The 21,260-nt window shown below is 33.2% G+C and overlaps 1 protein-coding gene across 33 annotated transcripts in view; it reads right to left on the bottom strand.

Moving 5' to 3' along the window:
• The window catches only part of Trdn (triadin), a 374,084-nt gene that overhangs the window by 219,404 nt on the left and 133,420 nt on the right, over positions 1–21,260 (bottom strand). For 31 of the 33 annotated variants that reach the window (XR_012448649.1, XR_012448653.1, XR_012448655.1 and 28 more), the window contains one exon: positions 9,615–9,692. The exons of the other annotated variants lie outside the window; for them this stretch is intronic. Coding sequence is in view for 28 of the 31 variants with exons in the window: in XM_074075307.1 (XP_073931408.1) it covers positions 9,615–9,692 (78 nt within the window). In the remaining 3 variants the exon portion in view is untranslated. The remainder of the gene's footprint in view (positions 1–9,614; positions 9,693–21,260) is intronic. 33 annotated transcript variants of the gene reach the window in all.

Below are 21,260 nucleotides of genomic sequence, written 5' to 3'. Positions count from 1 at the left end.
ACTGAGAATATTATATACATTTTACAGAATGTTGGTGGATTCCCTTAGTGAAGGACACAACATTCAAACATTCTAATTGGGCATCTCTTTCCTAAAGTTATCAAACTTTCTTGAGATTGAAAATGACTTCATTCCCCTGTCTCTTCATGTTTAGTGTTAATAAGGGCTTCCTTCCTGGGTGAGTCCTGGGTCCTCAACCATAACTCTACTCAAAACGTTAAAAATATGTCAATCATTAAGCTCTCTTATTCACATATTTGAGTGTTCCAGGCATCATGATACGTTCGGCAAGCCCAAAATTGAGCTCATTATTATCTCTCAAAACCTGTTTTCATTCTTAATGCCATTCATTAACCCAAGCCAGATAAAAACTTTAGCAATTATGCTGAGCCCTAATATTTAATTGCCATTGTAAGATAATGGAAATAGACTGAGCCTTGTTAGAAGACACCTGGTTTTAAATTGCAATTACACCATTTTTAGATCTGTGTTAGGCAATTTCCTTGATTTCTCTGATCTCCTGTGTAAAATGGTTTCATCATTTCACTGCTTCAAGTTGTTTTGAGGGTAAAATGTGATTGTGTGGAACAAAAGGAGAATATTTTTTTTTTCCTAAGAACACTAGCCTTCTAAATTCTTCTTATTCTCCAAACCCTTATGCCTCCACCTCACCAATTTATCTTTCCTTTGCCTGACTCAATATTCCAACATGCAAAATGAATTATACCACTTTGTTCAATTGCTTAAGCAGCTCACAGTCTATGAGGAGGTAAAAAACCTTTACCTTTGTACACAAAGTCTTTCAGATATTGTCCAAGACCTGTGCTAAAAATTACATTACCAGTTCATGTATACTGATTAATGCCATAAATGTGATTAACTTAATATGTTTTATACAAATTAACATAAAACAACCATACATATTAATGGTTAAATACATATGTAAAAGACATTTCCAGATATCAAATGATAATGATAATAACCTAAACTACTTGTTGGATACCTAACTGTGCTAAGTAAATGAGTTAAGTTGTTATAGACATTAATTTGCTTATTCCCCTTAGGAATTTTCTGATTTAAGATACTAAAAGTATTTGGTTTACATATTTTGTCAAAATTTATAACTAAAGGTCGATCTCATTAAAAATCACCAAGAGATATAAGTTTATTTCACCACAAAAGAAAGAAAAAATATTACACTAGCCTAAGGTTCAATAAACCTATTGTGTCATAGAGTTAATGAAATAAGAACTGAGGCCAAATAACTATTTTATTATTTTATATATTTTTGCTTCACAGGATGTATCTCACTGAAGAACTAAGGAGATAAAATTCTTGGTTTAATAGAATTGTAAATAAAACATTACTAGCTCCTGTAGAACAATGTCCTCCAATGCGTCCTATGGTAAAAAATTATATTAAATTCTGTATGATGCTCCTTTCTCCTCTGTAACTACATAAATCCAACTAACTTACTCGTTATGACCCACAATGCAGGTCTTGTGATTTCACTGCATAGGCTTGCTTCATTCATATTTCATTTTCCTCCTAACTTTTACAGCCTTTATGATCTGCACAACTCACTCTGTATTTGAGCAAATAATGCTTCACAGTCTTACCCATTTCTCCAACAAATTTGATATCTCAATCAAATCCACAGCCATGCTTTATATACCTACAATTGCTATTTACCACTAGGCAAAGCCATGGAGGCTTCAGTTTGTTGGTAAGGCAGCTCAATACCAAGCCACCAGCAAGAAAAAAGAAATCTTTGGGTATAAAGGCAGAAACAAACTTTAGGGACTATTTAAATTCTGTCTCCACAGTTTATAATTGAAGGTATGGAAGTCTTAAGAAATCAATTGATTTGTCAAGGTCATAGAACCGATTAATAACAAAGTTGAACTTAGGCAGCGTGACTCTGTTCTTCTCTCAGAATTTTCTGATCTACATACAAGTGATGGCAATTATAATATTATTTGCAATTGTAATATTAAATTAGTAGTAACTATTTATTTGTTAAAAAATAATGTGTTGTTAGGTATGTATGTATTCACCTTGCTATATTGACTTCATTTATAAAAATTACACATACACAATAGAATATTAAAACTAATGAGTGTAAATTCTTCTGTCCACATCTGTGTCACAGTAGATAAGTCCTGGAAACATTATACTAAATGCCCATTCATTGCTCATGAGTAGAAGTTTTTAAGTTTTCAGTGGTCAATAACAAAAATGGGAGTTTGAGAAAGTTTTGTGTTGAGTAGAGAGAAAGAAAAAAATGTCCCCACATTATTGATTATAGATGAATAGGATCATATCCAGGAATTTTGCTTATTCAAGGATTTTAGAATAGGTCTCATTTTTCCATTTTCATACATGAATACATAATTTTCCAGAAATGCATGGGGGTGGGGATAAAAATGATGGAGAGTGAATTCAGCTATGATATAGGAACTTTTGTAAATGTCACAATCTATCCCCAATACAACAATAACATGATAACATGTTATAAAAGGATTTTAGACAATAGGTTTCATTTCTGCCTTTCTTGGTGATGGGTGTGGGTAGGCACCATTGCCTGAAGGTGTCCTGTTTAGTTACTGAGGATTCTACCAACTCAGTGAAGGACTAACCTTCCCTGAAAAAACTGCTTCAGGGGTAAGACAGTAAAAATACTGAACAATATTTGATGATCAAAGGGCTCTCATACTAAGGGCTAAAACTATCCATAATATTAATATTATGAAGTACTGTTTGGAGAAAAACCTCATATATATCTGCTCCATGCATATAAGAAATCCATAAGTACAGCAGCCCTTTGAATTTGTTGGTCGTTTAGCACCCATGAGATCTCCCAAAGGACATAAGAATTAATTCTCAAAATTTACTATTTCTTTAAAGAATATGAAAATTAATAATATATTTGTTAGGTCCACTGTTGTTAATTCTAGTTAAGCTATATTGAGAATTAAATATAAGTTGGTAACAATGCCCTAAATGATTCCTAGGAGTGGTTATTAGGTAAGATATGTTTAAAGCTATTGCAGACAATTTAACCTAGGCTAACATTCTGTAAAAAATATAGTAGGAATCAAAGGGAAGAAGTGAATTAATATACAATTAGTCCCTTTGTATTCAAAGATTCAAAACAATAAAAACTTCATTATGGTGTGCAAAACGTGTGACAGAGAACTGTGAAATCCAAGGAAGGCAAGACACAACTTCAGGCAGTAAATGAGTGGCCTGAGATAAGAAGTACAATGATACCTCCCAGAACAAGAGAAGAAGTGAGTGCTACGAGAAATACTTTTTTAAGTGCTATGAAAGCACAAAGAAGTCTTTTAAGGGCTTTACAAATGTGTAGAGCATTTTACCCATAACAAGCTCCACAATTTTTAGATTTCTACTGATAACGTTCTAAGTTGTTTTCAAACTCCTATAAGCAAATTCAATAAACCAGTCTATACATAAACTCTACTTTTAAAACATTAAAGTTGAAATATGTTTATGCTCTGACAATTTTACTGTATTCTTCAAATCAAATAGCATATTCCAGTGCCACATGTAAGTTTTGTCTTTTTACATAAAGCCATTTTCATATAAGTTAGTCTTAAGAAGTTCCAGACAAAAATAGTGCATCAAGGGGACATAATCAGCTTCACTAAATACAGCTTGATTAATACTAAATATGTCCTAGCTCCTAATCAATTATGTTAATGAAGTCACAGGCAGCACATCTGCAAGCCCTGACAAAGCCTAGGAACTCAGCACCACCTCATAATGTGGATGCCTTGGGAGCTGAGAGCTTAACAGCCTCAGTGCGAGGACTGTGCCTCTGCTCCTGAAAAGCAGCTCATATTAACAAAAGACTCAAGGTCCTGAAACACTGTTCTTTTACTCACTTAAACATAGTACTGGATTCTGGGATAAAATGTCAAATTTAATCACTCTTTAAATATAACAACAGAACTTAAGTGTCCCAGTTAACAAATGACACATTCTTTTCCAGGTGACAGGCTGACAGGCAAAACATTTGCTGCTTGGTGTTTTATGAACCTCTCACTGCCAGGAGATAAATTGGAGCCAAACATTTGAATAATCTGACTATCAAAGTCTGCCTCAAGTTGGAGAATCTGAGTTCCTTGATTTATGTCCATTTCCTTCAAATCCAATGGAATTTAAGGTGACACTATTGTTTACAATCTGCTTCTTGTCCTGTGGACATTTGGACAGGGAGATAGTCACTTGACAGTTTTGTGTCAAATTGTAGAAAGTCACATGATCTATTAAAGATCAAATGTAAAAGGAATGTAAGTCTGATTTTTGTCTCTCCAATTTATCTTTTTTGGACTGAGTTCTGTATGTTGCTTTCTAAATTACTCTCTTACTCTTTAAGTGACATATAATAGAAGCCATTGAAAGACTCATTTTTGTTGCTATCACCTTGAATATAAGTTCTAGTAAATTTGATTCCAGTTAAATTTTTTAAGTATAACTTTTACCAATTAACCATTAAAAGCACATTAAAGATGTTGATAAAAGTCAAGAATTTATGTTATTTGAAAAACATATATGACAGAAAGAAAAAGGCAAAAATCATTGGCTAATCAGAAAGAAATACTCAAATAACTCTAATTTTGGGGGGTAAACATTTAAACTGCTTTACTTTTATCTACTAACTAAACTTATAGGTTATCAATTCCTATAGATTCAAAATTTGTATTTTGAACTGTTGACCCTACCCCCCATGTGACTGTATTGGAAAATGATAAAGGCTAAATGAAGTCATATGAGGGGACCCCTGATCTCATAACTGGTATTCTTATAAGAGAGGGACAACAGAGATCTCCATTTCTCTACAAAGCAGCCTGGAAGAAAGTGGTCATTAGAACCTGACCAAACTGGTGTCTTGGACTTTCAGTCTCCAAGATTATAAGAAAAATGCATTCCTGTTGTTTATGCCATCCAGTCTATGGTGCCTTGGTATAATTATCTGAGGCAGAATAATATAACAATGTTGATTAGGAATTTAAGAAATTATGTATCAAGGGGAAATTATCTTCATTTATTACACACACATACACAAACACAAAGGATCCAGAGCCAAGGGAGTAAATTAGCTTAATGGAGGCATAGGAGTAGATGGAGACCATAGGAAGCTATCTCTACCCAGGGCATTAACCTTGAAAAATAAGTAAGATCTGTGTGAGCCAAATGAAATGCATTTATAGCTGGAAGGGAAAAGAGACAAGAGTTTTGAACTTTTCATTAGATCTTAAATTATTCTGTAAAAATTCAAGAAGTAATGGCATTGAGGAGTCTTTAAGCAAGATGTTAACAATGACCAAAAAAAATATTCCATCTTTCAGAATGATATTAATACAGTAATTACTTGCAGGTAGTTTGAGATTTTTTATTGGAAATTTGCAACTGAAAATTCATTCAATTTGCATAGCTGACCAAACAAAAATATTTTACATCCCATATAATAGGTTGTAGTAATTTATCAGTGAAATGTGACTTGCCCTATTCCTGTAGATATTCCAGTTGTTCTGAAGGACACTTAGCCAATTTACAGGTCACCTAGTTAAGTAATATTAAAATTAGAAACATTTTTGGAAATATCCAGTTGCCCTCCACTTCACTGTGAAATCATATATGGATTAATCAGTTAAATGTGGTCTCAGACCAATACCTCAGTAACACTTAATAGTTTGACATAGGGAGAATTCAGGTGCTACCTCAGACCTACTGAATTAGAATTTTGTTTTCACAGGAATTCCAAATAATCTGTGTGTACCTTCAGGTTTGAGAATTTTTTTGATGTCTTGACTGACATCAAAATATGATGTTGCCATTAGAGAACTGCATGAAATCTAAAGCAAAAAATTTTGTTTCAGTTACCTCCTGTTTGAATTATAATTGCCTGTGATAAGCTCTGAGATGAATTGTTCTACTCTTTTGTATAAATTTCAGGATCAGCTTATCAAATTCTATAATATACTCTTTTGGAGTTTTGACTGAAATTTCTTTGAATTTGTGGAGAATTACGTGATACTATTGTATTCTTAAACACAGGTATTTCTTCATTTATTTAGGGCTCATGTATGTTTTCTAAGTTTTCAACACAGATTTATAGTTTTCCATTAAAAAATTTTATCTCCTCATATTCCTTAACTTATTAGTATCTCAGAAGAATGAATGGTAGAATTCTTACTCTCCAAGGTTTGCATTTTAATATAAAAAAAAAAGTCTTGGTACTAGAGCTAGAAATCCAAGGCTGGAATCCTTATTCTGTTGTTTACCTTTTTAGCATAAATAAATATGGTGTCTTCATTTTTTCAGTTAGCCATAATATTTACTTTCCATAGTTTTAGAATATCAGTTGTAAAATACATGTAAATGAAGAAAACATAAAATTCTAAGTAAATGTAAGTTGAAGAGAGTATAGCCATTGGTACAACTTGGTCAGGATCTGTCTACACAAATGTGTCTGAACACAATTTTGGGAAAACTTTACCTCAGCTACTCAAATCTTTCTCAACTATTGAATGTGTGAAATACAAATGTATAGCCAGAAAGGATCATTGGGATCTGTGTTAAATTGGAAAGTGCATCCCTCACCAAGGAACTCAGGTTTAATACAAAAATAAAAATAGACCAGTCTACCAATTCCCAATATTTCATATAAAACAATTGATTGGATATGTAAGATTTGTGTTATAATAGTATGAACCCATAATTTTCAAAATTTAATGTATAAAGATTCAGTTGAGGTGTTTGCAAAAATGTAGATTTTTTTCCCTTTGTGAGTTGCCAGAAAATCTGACAGACTAGATCGAAGATCTATATGTATTTTTAAAGAACTTTGTAATTGTCAGAATTGCTTTTGATGTTGCCAGTCTATAAAGTATTTGTGGAAAGTTGTGCTAAGCCAATAAAATCCACCCACAGGAGAATTTTATAAGTTCATCAATATCAAATACAATAATAAAATTTCAATTATTATGCTTTGTCTTTTTTTAAAAAAAGATTTGAACAATTTTATTTCTTAGTGGGCAATAGTACTAGCAATAGCAATAGTGTTTTACAAATAAAATAACTTGAATATTTAGGTATCATACTTAAGATTAGTCAGATAGAAATGGCAAACAAGAAGTTAAACTTAGATCTGTATGATTCTAGAGTACAGGCTGTCAATCACTAATACTTAGGTGACCCATGAAGAAATTCTCACATGAGAGTCTGAACCCATCACCTCCTTATCCTCCTCCTCAGGCCTGTATTATTTCTATGGTTTCCTATCTTATTGTACCAGGGTCTACCTGGATGTCTAATTTAGTAAGCTTGGATTCATTCTCATTGTTTCTTCTCCCTAAGTACATATATTAAGTGAGATGCTTAGATTGATGGGTTTACTTTCCAAACTTCTTTCTGACTTATATGCTTTTCTCTATGCAATATCTCTGTCTAGTTCAAGCCTTACAAACTTGATTGGGATATTCTTTTCATAAGTGCCTGAAACCAAATCTCATACTAATAGTCTAGCCAGTAGGATGATAGTCAAGTTGATTTCCTTTGGAAATACCTAATCTTTTATAGAAAAAAATATCTTATGTCTTAGTAGAAAACATTTGTGCTTGCATAGCCACAAAATATCTCTGGAAGTTTATATGAGGAACTATCATTGGTTGCCTATAAGGAAGAGAACTAGGTCTTGGAAGACAGTGTCAGGGGACATAAGGCTTTTGCCATACATCATTTTTCTAGCTATTAAGTTTTGAAGCATGTAAATACATCAAACATTTTAAAAGAAACTAAGAATTCATTAACTGAATGAAACAATATGATGTCAGAGATTCATAAAGCAAATCAAAATACAGCTAGAATTTAAAAAGGAAGAAAGGAAAAGTGTTAGGGAGAGAGGAAGGAAGGAAAAGGGTAACTTAAAAAAAGAATAGAAATTGTTGATAATGTATCTTCAGATCGCTTTTATTGGAAGTTTATAAATGCTTTGCAATGAGGCTTTAAAAATAAAAAAAATAACCCAAGTTTTGTTTACAAGGCACTTAATGATCTGTCCTCTGAATGCCTGTCTATCAACTCTGGAGTTCTCTCAATTCTCTTCTATCTTTCTTCTCTACAAGTTGAACTTCTCATACCTCTTTGGACTAATTCTTTTTTTTCTCATCTCTCTGCTTTGCATATGCCAATCTTTCTGTCTATGATGGTCCTCCCTTCATGGCCTGCTTGATGAACTCCAGTTCTTGGGACTTATGCTCTGGAGTCACCTCTGCTGAGAAGACATTACTGGAGTCCTCCTTATAACTTCCAAACAAATCTATGCCTTCTCTCCCCTAAACTTTCACAGTACTTTAAACTGACCTAGGTTTTTGGTTCTCATTATATTGTAATAACCAGCACAACTCTTAGAACCCAGAAATTAAGTACCATCCTTGTGCTTTACTAGAGTCTGCTGGAATATCCTCTGGGTTCATCATGTCACAGAGCTAGGGATTTGTGGGACAGAGCATTACATCTGGAATCTTCTCTTACACACTCTAGATTGTGGGCTCCTGAGATTTTTCCCCCACTAGCTGTTTGGGCCTCTTTCTGGATGAACCCTCATCAGTATGATCACCCCTTGCTTTGTGGAGTGGTCCAATTCAATGCACAGCTGCCAGACAGAGTGGACAGAACTTGTGGAAGCAGACTAGGATGGACACTGTGCACACAGAAGGTCCTTTTCAGTGTGAGACAGAGCTAAAGATAGAAAACGGGCTGTGATCTAGGGGAGATCTCCATTTCGTCATTCACACTCTTGCAAAAGGTGCACTTGGCTTTATTTATTTATTTATGTTTTAATGTTTGTAAACTAAGTCTTTTTATGGCAGGAATTCTTTCTATTAATTGATGAACCCCCAATACATTGAGCAATATCTAACACATTCCCATGTTTAGGATTTAAAAGTAATAGCTGAATGAATGAGTGAAAGAACGAGATGTAAACATGACTTGATCCCCATCAAAATTCCCTCCTTTAATTTTGCTGTTCTTAAAACATCAGATTTTGAAAAATTATTAGCACTATTAACCACCAGTTAGACGTAGTACTTTTAAAATAAGTATAATTTCTTCCTTACAGCAACCCTAGAATGTCAGTATTATTCTTATCTCATCTTAGAGATGACAAAATTCATGAACAGTTAATTTAATGTTTCAAATTTAGAAAATTTGTAAATGGTGGAGTCCAAATTTGTACCCTAAAATTCTATCACCAAATTAACAGAACTCTGAGAAAACTGTAAGAACTATAAGGCATATAATTTGGCCATTTGTCATCATGTTTTCTGGCTTGACTTTCAGGGCAGTAAGTTGGTCATCCTTCTGGAAGCTGAAAGTCACCAATATAGAATCCTGAGGGGAAATTTACAGTTTCTAAAAAGCATTGAATTGAAATTTCAGAAGCAATAAATTACAGCTTATATATGCTAAATTGTGACAGACAATATTGGATTTTTTTGTTATTTTGTTACTATTTTATTTCATTCTTCCACATTGTATCTTATGTACAACAGAGATTTTTATTAAAAAAATTAAGTACTTGCCTTCAAGAGTAGGTGATGGCAGAGAAGAACTGGAAGCTTGTACTGTCAGTGATGGAGGGGGGATGGCTGGGCTTTGTCCTGTGTATGCAATGCAGGAGTAGATGTTGAAAAGAAAACTGTTAACAAATCTAATATTCATTCCTAAAGTAGCTAAACCTGTCCCCTGCATGCATAATTCATAACCCTAGGTAAAAATTAATACTATTATGCAATAAGAAAACTGTTATTAGGTAAGATCTTCAAGATGATACTTTCATAGATTCAGTTATCTTCAGAGCTATTTCTGAATACATTATTTTTCATTGATATATATACAGTGTCAAATATCTCTACTGGATTTTATTAATGGCAAGCCACATGTGATCAAATAAAGCAATTTATTTTCAATATGCACTTTAAATTGTATAAACTGAAATCACAGAAGCTGAGGGGAATCCTAATACACAGAAAATCATCATTTTCTCATTGAACAAAAAATTCTCAAAAGATATATTAAAGCAATAAAATAAGATGAAATTCACAGATATTTTGATATTGAACAGGTATATTTTCTCCTGCCAAAACAAATGACCTGTAGTTAAGTAAATAATGAGGCAAAGGGAAAATATATTCAGCTTTTTAGAACCTTGAAAGATTCCCTCAAGTCCTGTATTTTTTATGAAGTATATAAAAACACCCTGAGATAATTTCTGAGTACTTTCTTATCCCCAATGAGTTCTTCAATTAACCAATACCAGTAGGGCCATAGACTATTCACATGATCTCATTTGAAATTCTTACAAAATGTTTTATCATTAATTTTCTTTCCACAAACTCCTTCTGTATATTTTTGATGCAGAAATCAACGTGGGCAAGTGTACCTTTTAAAACCTCACTGACAACTAGAAATTATCAAATGCTGGCAGATCTGGCTGCTTACTGGAAGTTTTTCATTTTTAGAATTCTTCAAAATTAGTTCTCGGTGACAAATTATGGTTTAACAAGCAGAACAATCATAGATACACATACACCACATTCCAGTCCTTGGGTCTCATGTCAATTATTACTTAGTTTTTATTCATTACAGAATTTTCTTGTACTTTTTGTACTCATGCAGGCTGACTCAAAGTATGTTCAAGTTGGCATAAAAACAAAGCACATTGTTGCATATTATAAGACCACAGACCTAGAAATATATAATTCTATATTATATTTTTCGTCATGGGAAAAAATACTTGATAGAAACATAGATAATATGGCAGTTCTGTTTTAGTGAGCCAAGGTAAGACTGGGAAACACCAAAAGCAATCTTGACCCACAAGATTTTTCCTTAGGTAACATTTGTATGTGCTTACTGCATACCAAGAATGATTAAAACAATTTTCATGCATTCAAGCATTTAATCTTCACAAGCAGTTTAGGATGTAGGTATATTTCTCGCTGTGTAGATTTGAAAATCGAAGAAAATAGGAGACAGGCTATTCATTTCCTCAGAAGTGGAGCTGGATTTCGATGTAGGCTTTAGAGTTATGATTAAAGCTGCTCTCAGGCAGCCTAAGGCTGGCAGAAGTGTCACATTCTGTAAGAGTCCACAACTGCAGCTGAGGAAGGAGGGACAGAGGACTGAAGTTTCCTCCCTAGGTTTCCACTTTCTTTGTGGGTCAAAGGGATGTATCCCTGGAAATATCTGTTGCTAAGCCTTGCTTAAAAAAAAATTCTAAGGTAGGATGGTGTTTTGTAGCTTTTAAAACCAGAGAAATATAAAAAGTGAACTAAGTGACAAAATCTTAAAATACAAGGGGCCATGAATATAAATAAATTGCTTCTATATACATAGTAGAAACTGTCTCCAGAGAATGGGGTCTGTGGAATCTAGGCTGCTTTCCACCCTGCCATATACTTCTGTGAACAGCAGTAGCTGTATAAGCATAGTTCTTTATAATTTTGATGTGCTCTTCAGGAATTTATTACAAAATATATGACATTCCCTGGAATTACACATAATCTACCTTATAAAATATTCTTTAGTTTATGTAGAAGAACTATAAAGTCATTATTTTATTATAAGAAAAACTTTATTGAGCACTTACTGTACACCAATACTGAAGAACCATTCAGGAAGTTCCCAATATCCTGGCTCTAGCAGACTTAGAGACAGATCATTATATCACTGTATGATGGGACAAAATAATATATGCAGAGTGGACAGTGCAGAAAGATTCCGGGAGGAAATTCACTTAAATGCCTAAAATGAGTTTTCCCAGTAAAGACAAGGGAGGGATTCCAGGTAGAAAGTAGCAGGTGAACCAAAGGCCCACACGCCAAAATATCTAGAGAATACTGGTCCTTCATCATAAACTGAAATATCCAGTTCATGTCAGAAACTTTCCACAGTTGTAATCAACTTTATTATACTCTGAAAAGTGGAAGACTACATGGTAGAGAGGCATTGAATGCAACAAGACAGTGAGACCCCAAGAAAAAAGGAGGAAGCCAGATGGTTGCTGCCTCCATTGCAACAGTACTAGGCAGACCTGACAGGAATTATTAAGCAAGCACATGCTCTTGATGTGCTAGAAGGCTCCAAAGAAAATCAGGCAGGTCATACTTGAGCATGATGCATGACTTCGGTATGGACTTAGAGAAAACCTCTTTTTATGTTCATACAATGTGAGAGAATCCATTTGAAATCAGAGACCGTTTTGCTATGTGGATGAACACATTATACATTATACAGAGCATCACATAATATTTAAGGTGGAATATTATATTTAAAATACAAGCAGAGTTGTATGCAAGTGAGAGTTTGAACTCCATCGCTTACAAGTCGTGTAAACTTAAAAATCTCATGACTTCTCCAGGCTTTAGTTAGGGACTTTGTAAAATGAGGATAGATTTTAGCGGTGTTATAAGGATTAAGTGATGAATCACCTAATGCATAGTAGATACTCAAAATATTAATTCTTTCTCCAATAGTGTATTTATAGTTTAAATCCCATCTAATTACACAAGGAGATTTGAAGCTGTCTTTTGAAGTAAGAAAACAAAAAACAAAGATAAAATTGAATATGACAGAAATAGAATTCATTTACAGGAGAAAGGCTTATAATTTTATTAAGAATTATATTCCTTTAGAGTTCCTGAGAATTGTTCTCTCTGAAGAAAAGATTCAGGGTGCTGAAATTTACATTGTCACTCTAAAAGATGCCCTTCATTTTACAAGTCATTACCTGCAAATCCCTCTGCCATTAGAACATGGTGATTTGGCTTTATTTCTGCTTCTTGAGTGATTTTGGTTGGCTTATTTCCGTAAGTCCTTGAATGGTATGTTTGTAAGCTGCCAATAATTTTTTGTTTTCATTTTTTTCTTAAATGAATCAATTTGGTTGTTTTTTGGTTTAGTCAAATTCTATAGGGGATAGTATGCAGTGTGCATTCCAGAAAGTGATTGACATTTTTTTTTACTAAAATGATGAATGGAATTATTCAGACTCTCACATTAAGAAGGAATGTGAGAAATCAGGAGCTGAATTCAGATTGCATGAAGGAAAAAACAATTCATGAAACTGAAGTTTAATATGTCTGGTTTCCTTGTGAATGAGATTTTCTGGTTGAAACCATTTCTACAAAACTGAAGTTACCCTCCATCTCATGACAAATGTGGAGTATATTTTTTTCTCTAATGTCTGGTAGAGATTTTATTCTATAGGTCCTCACTGCTTTTCCCTAGAAATTTCAAGAGTTATACCTAGAGAAGTAGAAAAGCTTTGGAAAGACCTCCAATCCTGCAAATACTGGATGGCAATGGATCCTGGAATGGGGAAAATGTGAGGATCTCTCGTAAGTGATCATTGAGCTAAAATTAATTTACATTTTAGAAAATACAAGTTGTGGAATTATTATAAATTAATATCACAACCTTTTTTTCTGATACTGTAAGTAAGAATATGTGAATTTAGTAATAAAGTGATAATCAAGTTCATTAAAGCAATAATATTTCTTACACATGGGCACAAGATTCCTGAACTATTTTGTAGTGTGCAGAATATTTTTAAAGTTTAAAGTTAACATATAATAAAATAAAATGAAAATATGTTTTTATATTTTAGGCAAAGAACTGTGATTATACTAGGGCCATATATTAATAAGGGCACCTTTGTTATTCTCATTTCTCTCTCTCTAGAGATGACTGCTTTCAGTCTATTGAAAGTGCACTCCTTACCTAATACACTTTACTGTCATTTTCACTACATTTTTGCCTTGTATCTGAAAAGAAAAAGGGACACCTTGACCTTCAAACTTCCTTACCGTCTCCATCTCCTGCTTTGTACTCTTAGACCACTTAACAAATGGAAGGAAGAGACCATAGAATACAGGGTGCCTATCACTACTCCCCCCCATTTATCAAAAACCTGAATTGCCACTCATAAAATAATTTTTTATTTCCAAAGCTGCTGATTAAATATACTGTTTGTGTGTGTTGGGCAGGTGAAAGGGGCTTTTACTTCAAAAATAGGCATCATTATATCTCACACTCATGTATTGTTGAATTTACATGTATACGTTGCATTTCTTATCCTCCCTTTTCTGCTCCCTGAGAACCTCTCAACCCCAAGGGTGACTCTATAGTCCTCTACAAAGAAAACTATAGCTATGTGCAGGAGGCATGCATGAAAATGAGGGGATGGAGAGACAAGACAGAAAACCAGAAAATGAAAGATACAGACTAAAAAAGACAGACTCATGGAGAGACAGATCCAGTGGGAAAATGTCTGGAAAAAAAATGCAAGAAAGCTCCCAACTTCACAACTTCTCTCTTGTCCTATTCCAGAACAGTGCAATCTCAGAATTTCTTTGACCAATCTCTTGGTTTTCTAAATCTAATAGATTGCTGCTTCACTCAGTTGCAGGCCATTTAATACTAGAGGTATGTTTTAAAAGTTTATCTCAACCTCACAATATCTCATTCTGTATATAAGTTACACAGGTCTAGGGCTTGAAATGTCAGGTATCTACTGCAAATTCTCATCTATTTGTAAAAATTTTTCCTGTGTATTTCTTGAGTAGTTAGTTATCCTATGACACACATAGGGCTTGCACTGAGGGTTCAGTGCTGTGTCTGATGGAGAGGAAGGACATGCATAAGTGAGACTTGCAACCCAGATAAGAGATGATGCTGTCATTGAAAAAAATGTTTATTAAGTACCTTGAAGAAACTTGTTCTTGTGGAAGGGCAGATAGCAAATAAGGAATTATCACTTATGTTTAGTTATTTCAAGATAAAATGAGAATAATAATATCTGTTCCAGCTAGTTTGCTGTGTTTATGGAGGTATAAATGAAATCACTGAAGGACAGGAATAAATATAAAGCCCTGTTGTCATGAAGTTTACATTAATGATGGAGAAATGCTGGTAATAACGAATATTTCACACCTCATACATGCAGGATAATTAAAACAGTATGGTAAAGCAGAGACTGGCCAAAGGGAAGAGACTATGAGAAGGTGAACTGTAAAGGAACACTATGGTCTCCAAAAGCATAAATTAGATGAGTTCACAAAGAGCTTTCTAATATGTTTTCATGAGTTTCAATTCTTCCTAAAGGCAATAGTAAGCTTTTGAAAAGTTTTAGCATGAGAGATAGGTTTGTGAAAGGTCCCTGACTTCCATGTAAACAAAAAGTTTTTAGAGAAAAGATACAAGAGGTAGCAGGAGATCCACTGGTGTCTATCGAAATAACCCAAGTGAGAAATAATGCTAGCCTGGAGTAGGTGGTTTGCAGTGCAGATTCATTCATTCATGCAACGAATATTTATTGAGTTCCTACTTAAGCCAAGCAAAATTTGACTTTTGGAACAAATAATACTAACACTCTTGAATAAGGCCAGGAAAATTTTCCATTTACCCAGCTACTTGCCACTTATCAACTAAATGTTGAGATGTTACTGTCATCTACATACATAGTTCTCAATTTTCCCAGGGTGCTTATATAGAAAAGAATTGAAAATGAATCTATGGTTACTTTATTGGACTATCCCAATGATTTATCTTATTTTTCATGAATTCTCAAGTTTTAAAAAATAATTTTAGAAAAGTATAATGAAAATGGATTATTTAACATAAATTGGCTGCATGACCCTACTATAAGGTGTTTAAAACACCAAAATCTTCAACTTCTTAGATCAAAGAGCATCCTTCAGGCCAAAATTTTTCTAGATTGGTTTCTTTCCATCCTGATAAAAATCTTCTCTAATATTTTCATGTGTCATGTTACATATTTGCATATTCACTTTGATGGAAATCAAGGAATAGTAGCTAGATGCATATTTTATACGTTCTTTTGATTAAAAATGATAAAGGTGATATTAGTGTTTTTTCTTCCTCATTTTCAATTGATGAAGTAGAGATGATTTTCTGTGGTATAGCTAACTAAAGAAAGGAAATAAGATTGATTAAAGATTAAATCATTGTTCCACTTATTTTGTATATTGTGTCAAAATACCTGATGTTTGAATGTCGCAAAAACAGATGAGTACACGCACAGGATCATAATTATAGCATTTAGCTATTCCAACACCTTAAATTTTAAGACAGTTAAAATGTGGTCTCTGGAAGGATAAATAGCTGAATAAATGTTGTGCACTGAGCTCAATTTAAGATTAAAGTTGTTTTTACTCCATTTTATTCTTCTATTTGCTTAATGATTATTTGGAAAGTCAAGATGAATGGCAAACGTTTATCATAAATGACCCATCACTTTTGAAAGATCTTCAGGTATCCACTTCCTACAAGAAAATAACTTTACAGTTATGTTTTTCTTCAGTGATCATACTCTATTTAACCTTAGACATTGAATTGACTTGAAGTTAGACTACTGGACAGTTCCACCACCTAAAGACCAATTTCCATGTTACCTGCATTAATTTCCACAGTTGCAGATAGTCACCTGGGTTATTTTTTAAAACTTTCCAATATTTATTTCTGCAGATTTCTTAAATAGTTCCTTTATTTGTCCAAAATCCATGGTAAATCATACTTAAATGGTGAGGACAAAAGGAGAAAGTAAGATAGAGATAAATGGATTTGTGTTTTTCTTTTACAAAGCATGAAGATGATAAGAAAAGAGATTAATAAGGCAGATTGGATTCATCACAATCTCAAATAAAAAAATAATAATAGCCAGGTGTGGTGCCAGATGTCTGTTGCTACATTTACTGAGGAGACTTAAACTATAGAATTGTATGATCTGTGGAGTTTGAGACCAGCTCTGGCAACATAGTGAAATTCACCTCAAAAATAAATAAATAAATAATATATAAATAAATAATAACAATTTCATGTACCCAGAATATAAATTTCCTGATTATTATGGAACTATCCAGTGAAATATTCAATGTCAAAAAGGTTTTAAATTTTCAATGCAATTGCTTAGAACATGGCTGATTCCAGGCATTATTTTACTCCCTTCTGCTCACTCCCGTGACAACCTTTTAAGTCTGCATAGTAACAGTACATACTTTATGCCCTAGTTCTCTGGTTCTCAATGCATTTGTTTATTTACAAGTTTTTTTTTTCTAAATTCTACTAGGCTACAAATAATTGGGTAATTAATACATGCTTGATAAACTAAAAGAATTACTAAAAATAGAAGTGAATAATTAAATGAATATGTAAATGAATGAATGTTGCTAAATGCCACTTTTTTATTGTTGTGCTGGGTGAGGGTACATTGTGGCATTTCCAAATGATTCTTACAATGTATCAAATATATCATACTTGAATTCACTCCCTCCACTGCTCACTTTTTAAATGCTGTTTTAATATGAACAAACTGAATTACAGTATATTTAGCTCTTGGGAAAATGTGAAATCCTTCCAAAGATACACAAGGAAACATTTATGTACTAATTTATTCTAATCACTTATGGTTCTAGACCACAATATTCATTTTCTTTCTGGAGGAAGTTTATTAATTTTTGAAATGAATTGAATACCAATATTTCCTTGAAAGTGAAATATTAATGTATTTATCTGTGTTTAGTGGGAAAATGAGCTAAGATAAAAAAAGTAGTACTTTATTATTTAAATAACTCACTCATGACCTAACACTTGAAATATATTCTAAATATTTATAGCTTCTCCCTAAGTGGCAATTATCCACTTCTCACTAAGTGCATTATCCACTGTAGTGTCTTTCAATGTAAAGGATTCTGTCTCCAGGGGTGAATTCAACTATGATATGTTCTAAGAACTTCTGTAAATGTCAAAATGTACCCAATACAACAATGATATGCTAATTTAAAAAAGCAAAAAAAAAAAAATCCCACCTCCATACATGTAGCCTGCATAGTGTTTTAGAACCAAAAGACACTACAACAGCTCTCCAAAAACACTGAAAACAAAGAAGTTGGAGGACTTGCCAAACTCACCCAAATGACTTATAACTGGGACCTAAGTATGCAGATTCTGAATGCAGAACCTCTTTGACAATAATGTATTGTCTTTGTGCTTGAAATGCTTTTAGAAATAGTGGAGGAAACACCGAATGAATAAATATGGGACAAAATTAAGAACAGTGTTAAAATTGCAATTAATCCAGACAAACGTTATTCTGTTATAGCACATTTTAGAATTACATAATCAATAGTACTTTTTAATGTTTAAAACATATTTTACATGTATAATTCTTATTTTAGTAGGATAATATCATTAATGTATTTTTTAATTACTTATTCCATCTAAAATACAGAGATCATACTCTGCTTCTTTCTTTGTTTGTAGTACTGGGGTTTGAATTCAGGGTCTCATGCTTGTGCCATGCCCCCAGTCTTTTTTGCAGAATGGATAGTGATCCTACTATTTATGTTTCCCACATGGCTGGAATGACAGGCAAACATCACCATGCCCAATTTTATTGGCCGAGATAGGGTCTCACTAACTTTTTCTCTGGGTTAGCCTCAAATATGTTTCTCCTGAACTCTGCCTCCCAAGTAACATGAATTACAGGAATAAGCCACTATGCCCAGTGCAGCATTCACACATTTAGATCATAAGTCATGATAAATAAATGTAATAATTATATAATTATAATAATATCATATTAAACTCAAACAAAGCCTCTGAAGTGCTGTTTTCCAGTATTAACTGTGTCTAACATTCTTTACCATATTGGGACTATCCATTTTCTGAGATATTGACCTATAGGAATAGTTGTAATATAAAAATTCTCCATGGAAAATATTTAAAATATGCATCTTATGTGAAAATTAATTGCACAGTTACTATGAATTAAAAATGCATGATTTCAAGGAAAACCACAGAACAAAAATTTAAGCTTACAACTCTGTTTTCATTTATAACCATAAGCATCTCTCTCTCCTCCCATGTTAACATGCTGACTAACTTAAGAATAGTAAGTTATTTTCATTGAATTTAAATGATCATTGCTATTAATGCAAAAGGAATATCAGTTCTAATAAGCTTATTGTTTACCAACCAATTATAACTTAGCATATTATGAATGTGGGTACGTTTAAGGCATCATAATGTTCAAGTAAAAATTTAACAGTTCAAATTTGGTACTTAGTATTCCTTGTCAGAGTACCAACACACTTTAGTGATTTACTCACAACTGAAAATCAAGTAATCCCCAGTTATTGATTGTGAGCATTTAACTGGCAACCAGAAAGATGAGGAAATAAGAGAAAATACGGTTTCCAGTGGTAAAATCACTACATTTACCAAATATATTGAAAAATTTCAAATAGAATAGCAAATCTATTTCTTAAAAGGTAGGAGGCTTGGCATTTTTGAAACTATCAAAGCATGGACAGTAAATAATGCTTCCTCTGTCTCCTACCCTTTTGGGGTTGTTTGACTTTCGGATTCTGGCCCAGTTGATTGTTGAATCAATTTGCAATCTACTACAGTCTGTCGTTTTCATTCACAATAATTTCAAGACACACCAACAACCTTACATGCAAATTTACTCTGGATTTTCCTTTATCACAATGTGTTGTCACTCTAGTGTCATTTAGAATAAAATTTAAAAATCTAACTGTAGTTCTGGATGATAATTTTATCAGGCCTTATGTCAAAATACAAATATGCAGACAATGTAAAGGAACACCACGCCCAAGATTGCCTCAGCAATTCTGGTGACAAACTCTTTGTAGTCTTGAGTATGGAATCAGTCTACTTTGCTTGCAGTTTCTATGCCAGATTTCTTTCACTTACCAACAACAGAAGCAGCTAAAATTATTAGCAAATTACTTGCTTTCCTTGACAATCCTATTGGTAAGATTTAAGAATACATGAAGAAAAAGGAAGGGAAAAAATCCTCCAAACTTAAAAGTCATTGGCACCATTTTTAAAACATACTTGTGATTCTCTGTGAGTCCTGGAATCCATAAATAGTCATCTGAAAAAATCCTACAACTTCCCCTAGGTTCACTTTCCTAATTTCTGAGGTGAAGTTACAAAGCAATTTACAGGGCTTTGTGAGGATTAAATGAAACATTCTGTGCCCAAAGCTTCGAACAGTGCCTGGCATACCATTAGCACTCAGTAAGTGTTAAATCTTCTCATTATTGTCTTCAGGTTATCATCATATCTGAGAGTCCTCAAAATTCCTTGAAGGGCAGATGCAGATTAATGTGTGGCTACCTAGTTTTCACTCAACTCCAGTTCTACCACACACAAAAAAGTTATTTGTAAATTTCTTTTCTCATTATTCTCAAAGGCAATGGGATAAATTTTTAAGCAATCATGTGGCATTTGAAAAAAAGAGTTGCTTTTTTTAATAGTATGATCCCATTCATGCAAAATCAAATCAATTTCACATTTTTTAATCATCTTGTTAAACTATTTCTACATCCCCAGATACTTAGAGAAAGGAAGGGAGGCTGAAACCGTCCCTTTCCTCTTCCCTGTTGACTCAACCTGCAAGGGAGTCTATTTGCCTTTACGGCTTTTGTTTTTTTGTCTTTGACACATGCAAATATTCTATGTTCACAAGCAATTCAAATAGACTTTAAAAGTCTAAAGCAGAGCCATAGAACCAATTTAAAAGGAACCTTCTGGTTATGGAGTTTACCTCAAGAGAAGTAAAAAGAACTTGAGGTTTTTCTTTAGCAGAGAATTTTTCTACAGGATGCTATCACAATGAAGATGAAAGTATTAATCTTTGCAATTACAGGCATATAACATAAACTTAAATATTTTGTAGATAAAGGGTAAAATGGGAGTATATATAAATAATAGGTATTTAGTAGGCTTAACATTGCAATTAAATTCACCAATACATTCTCAGATGAATGCCACATTTAGAAGCCAACCAGTATTTCCTCCTTTTTAAAATTTTGTATAATTGATGGTATTTTGTCATTCAAAACAATATACATCATTTATCCAGAGTCTGTCAAGAGGCTATTTATAAGTACATACAAATTCTATTCCACTGATAGAAATCACTATTAATAAAATCATTTGTCATCAAGTATAGAAAATTGGAAAGGTTTATGTCTTATGTAATCACCACATAAGAGAATATTAAATCACCGATGTGTTTCTTTCAGGATGTTTCAATATTGCATATTAGTGCTTTTTTCATGTCTATTTTTTTAAAAGTTTTTGTAAGAGATTCCAATTGCTACAAAGAGTCTTTT

The sequence above is a fragment of the Castor canadensis genome, chromosome 1, assembly GCF_047511655.1.
Source record: "Castor canadensis chromosome 1, mCasCan1.hap1v2, whole genome shotgun sequence".
Taxonomy (NCBI): Eukaryota; Metazoa; Chordata; class Mammalia; order Rodentia; family Castoridae; genus Castor; species Castor canadensis.
Note: the sequence above shows the minus strand (reverse complement) of the source record. Positions and strands in the feature narration are given on the sequence as shown.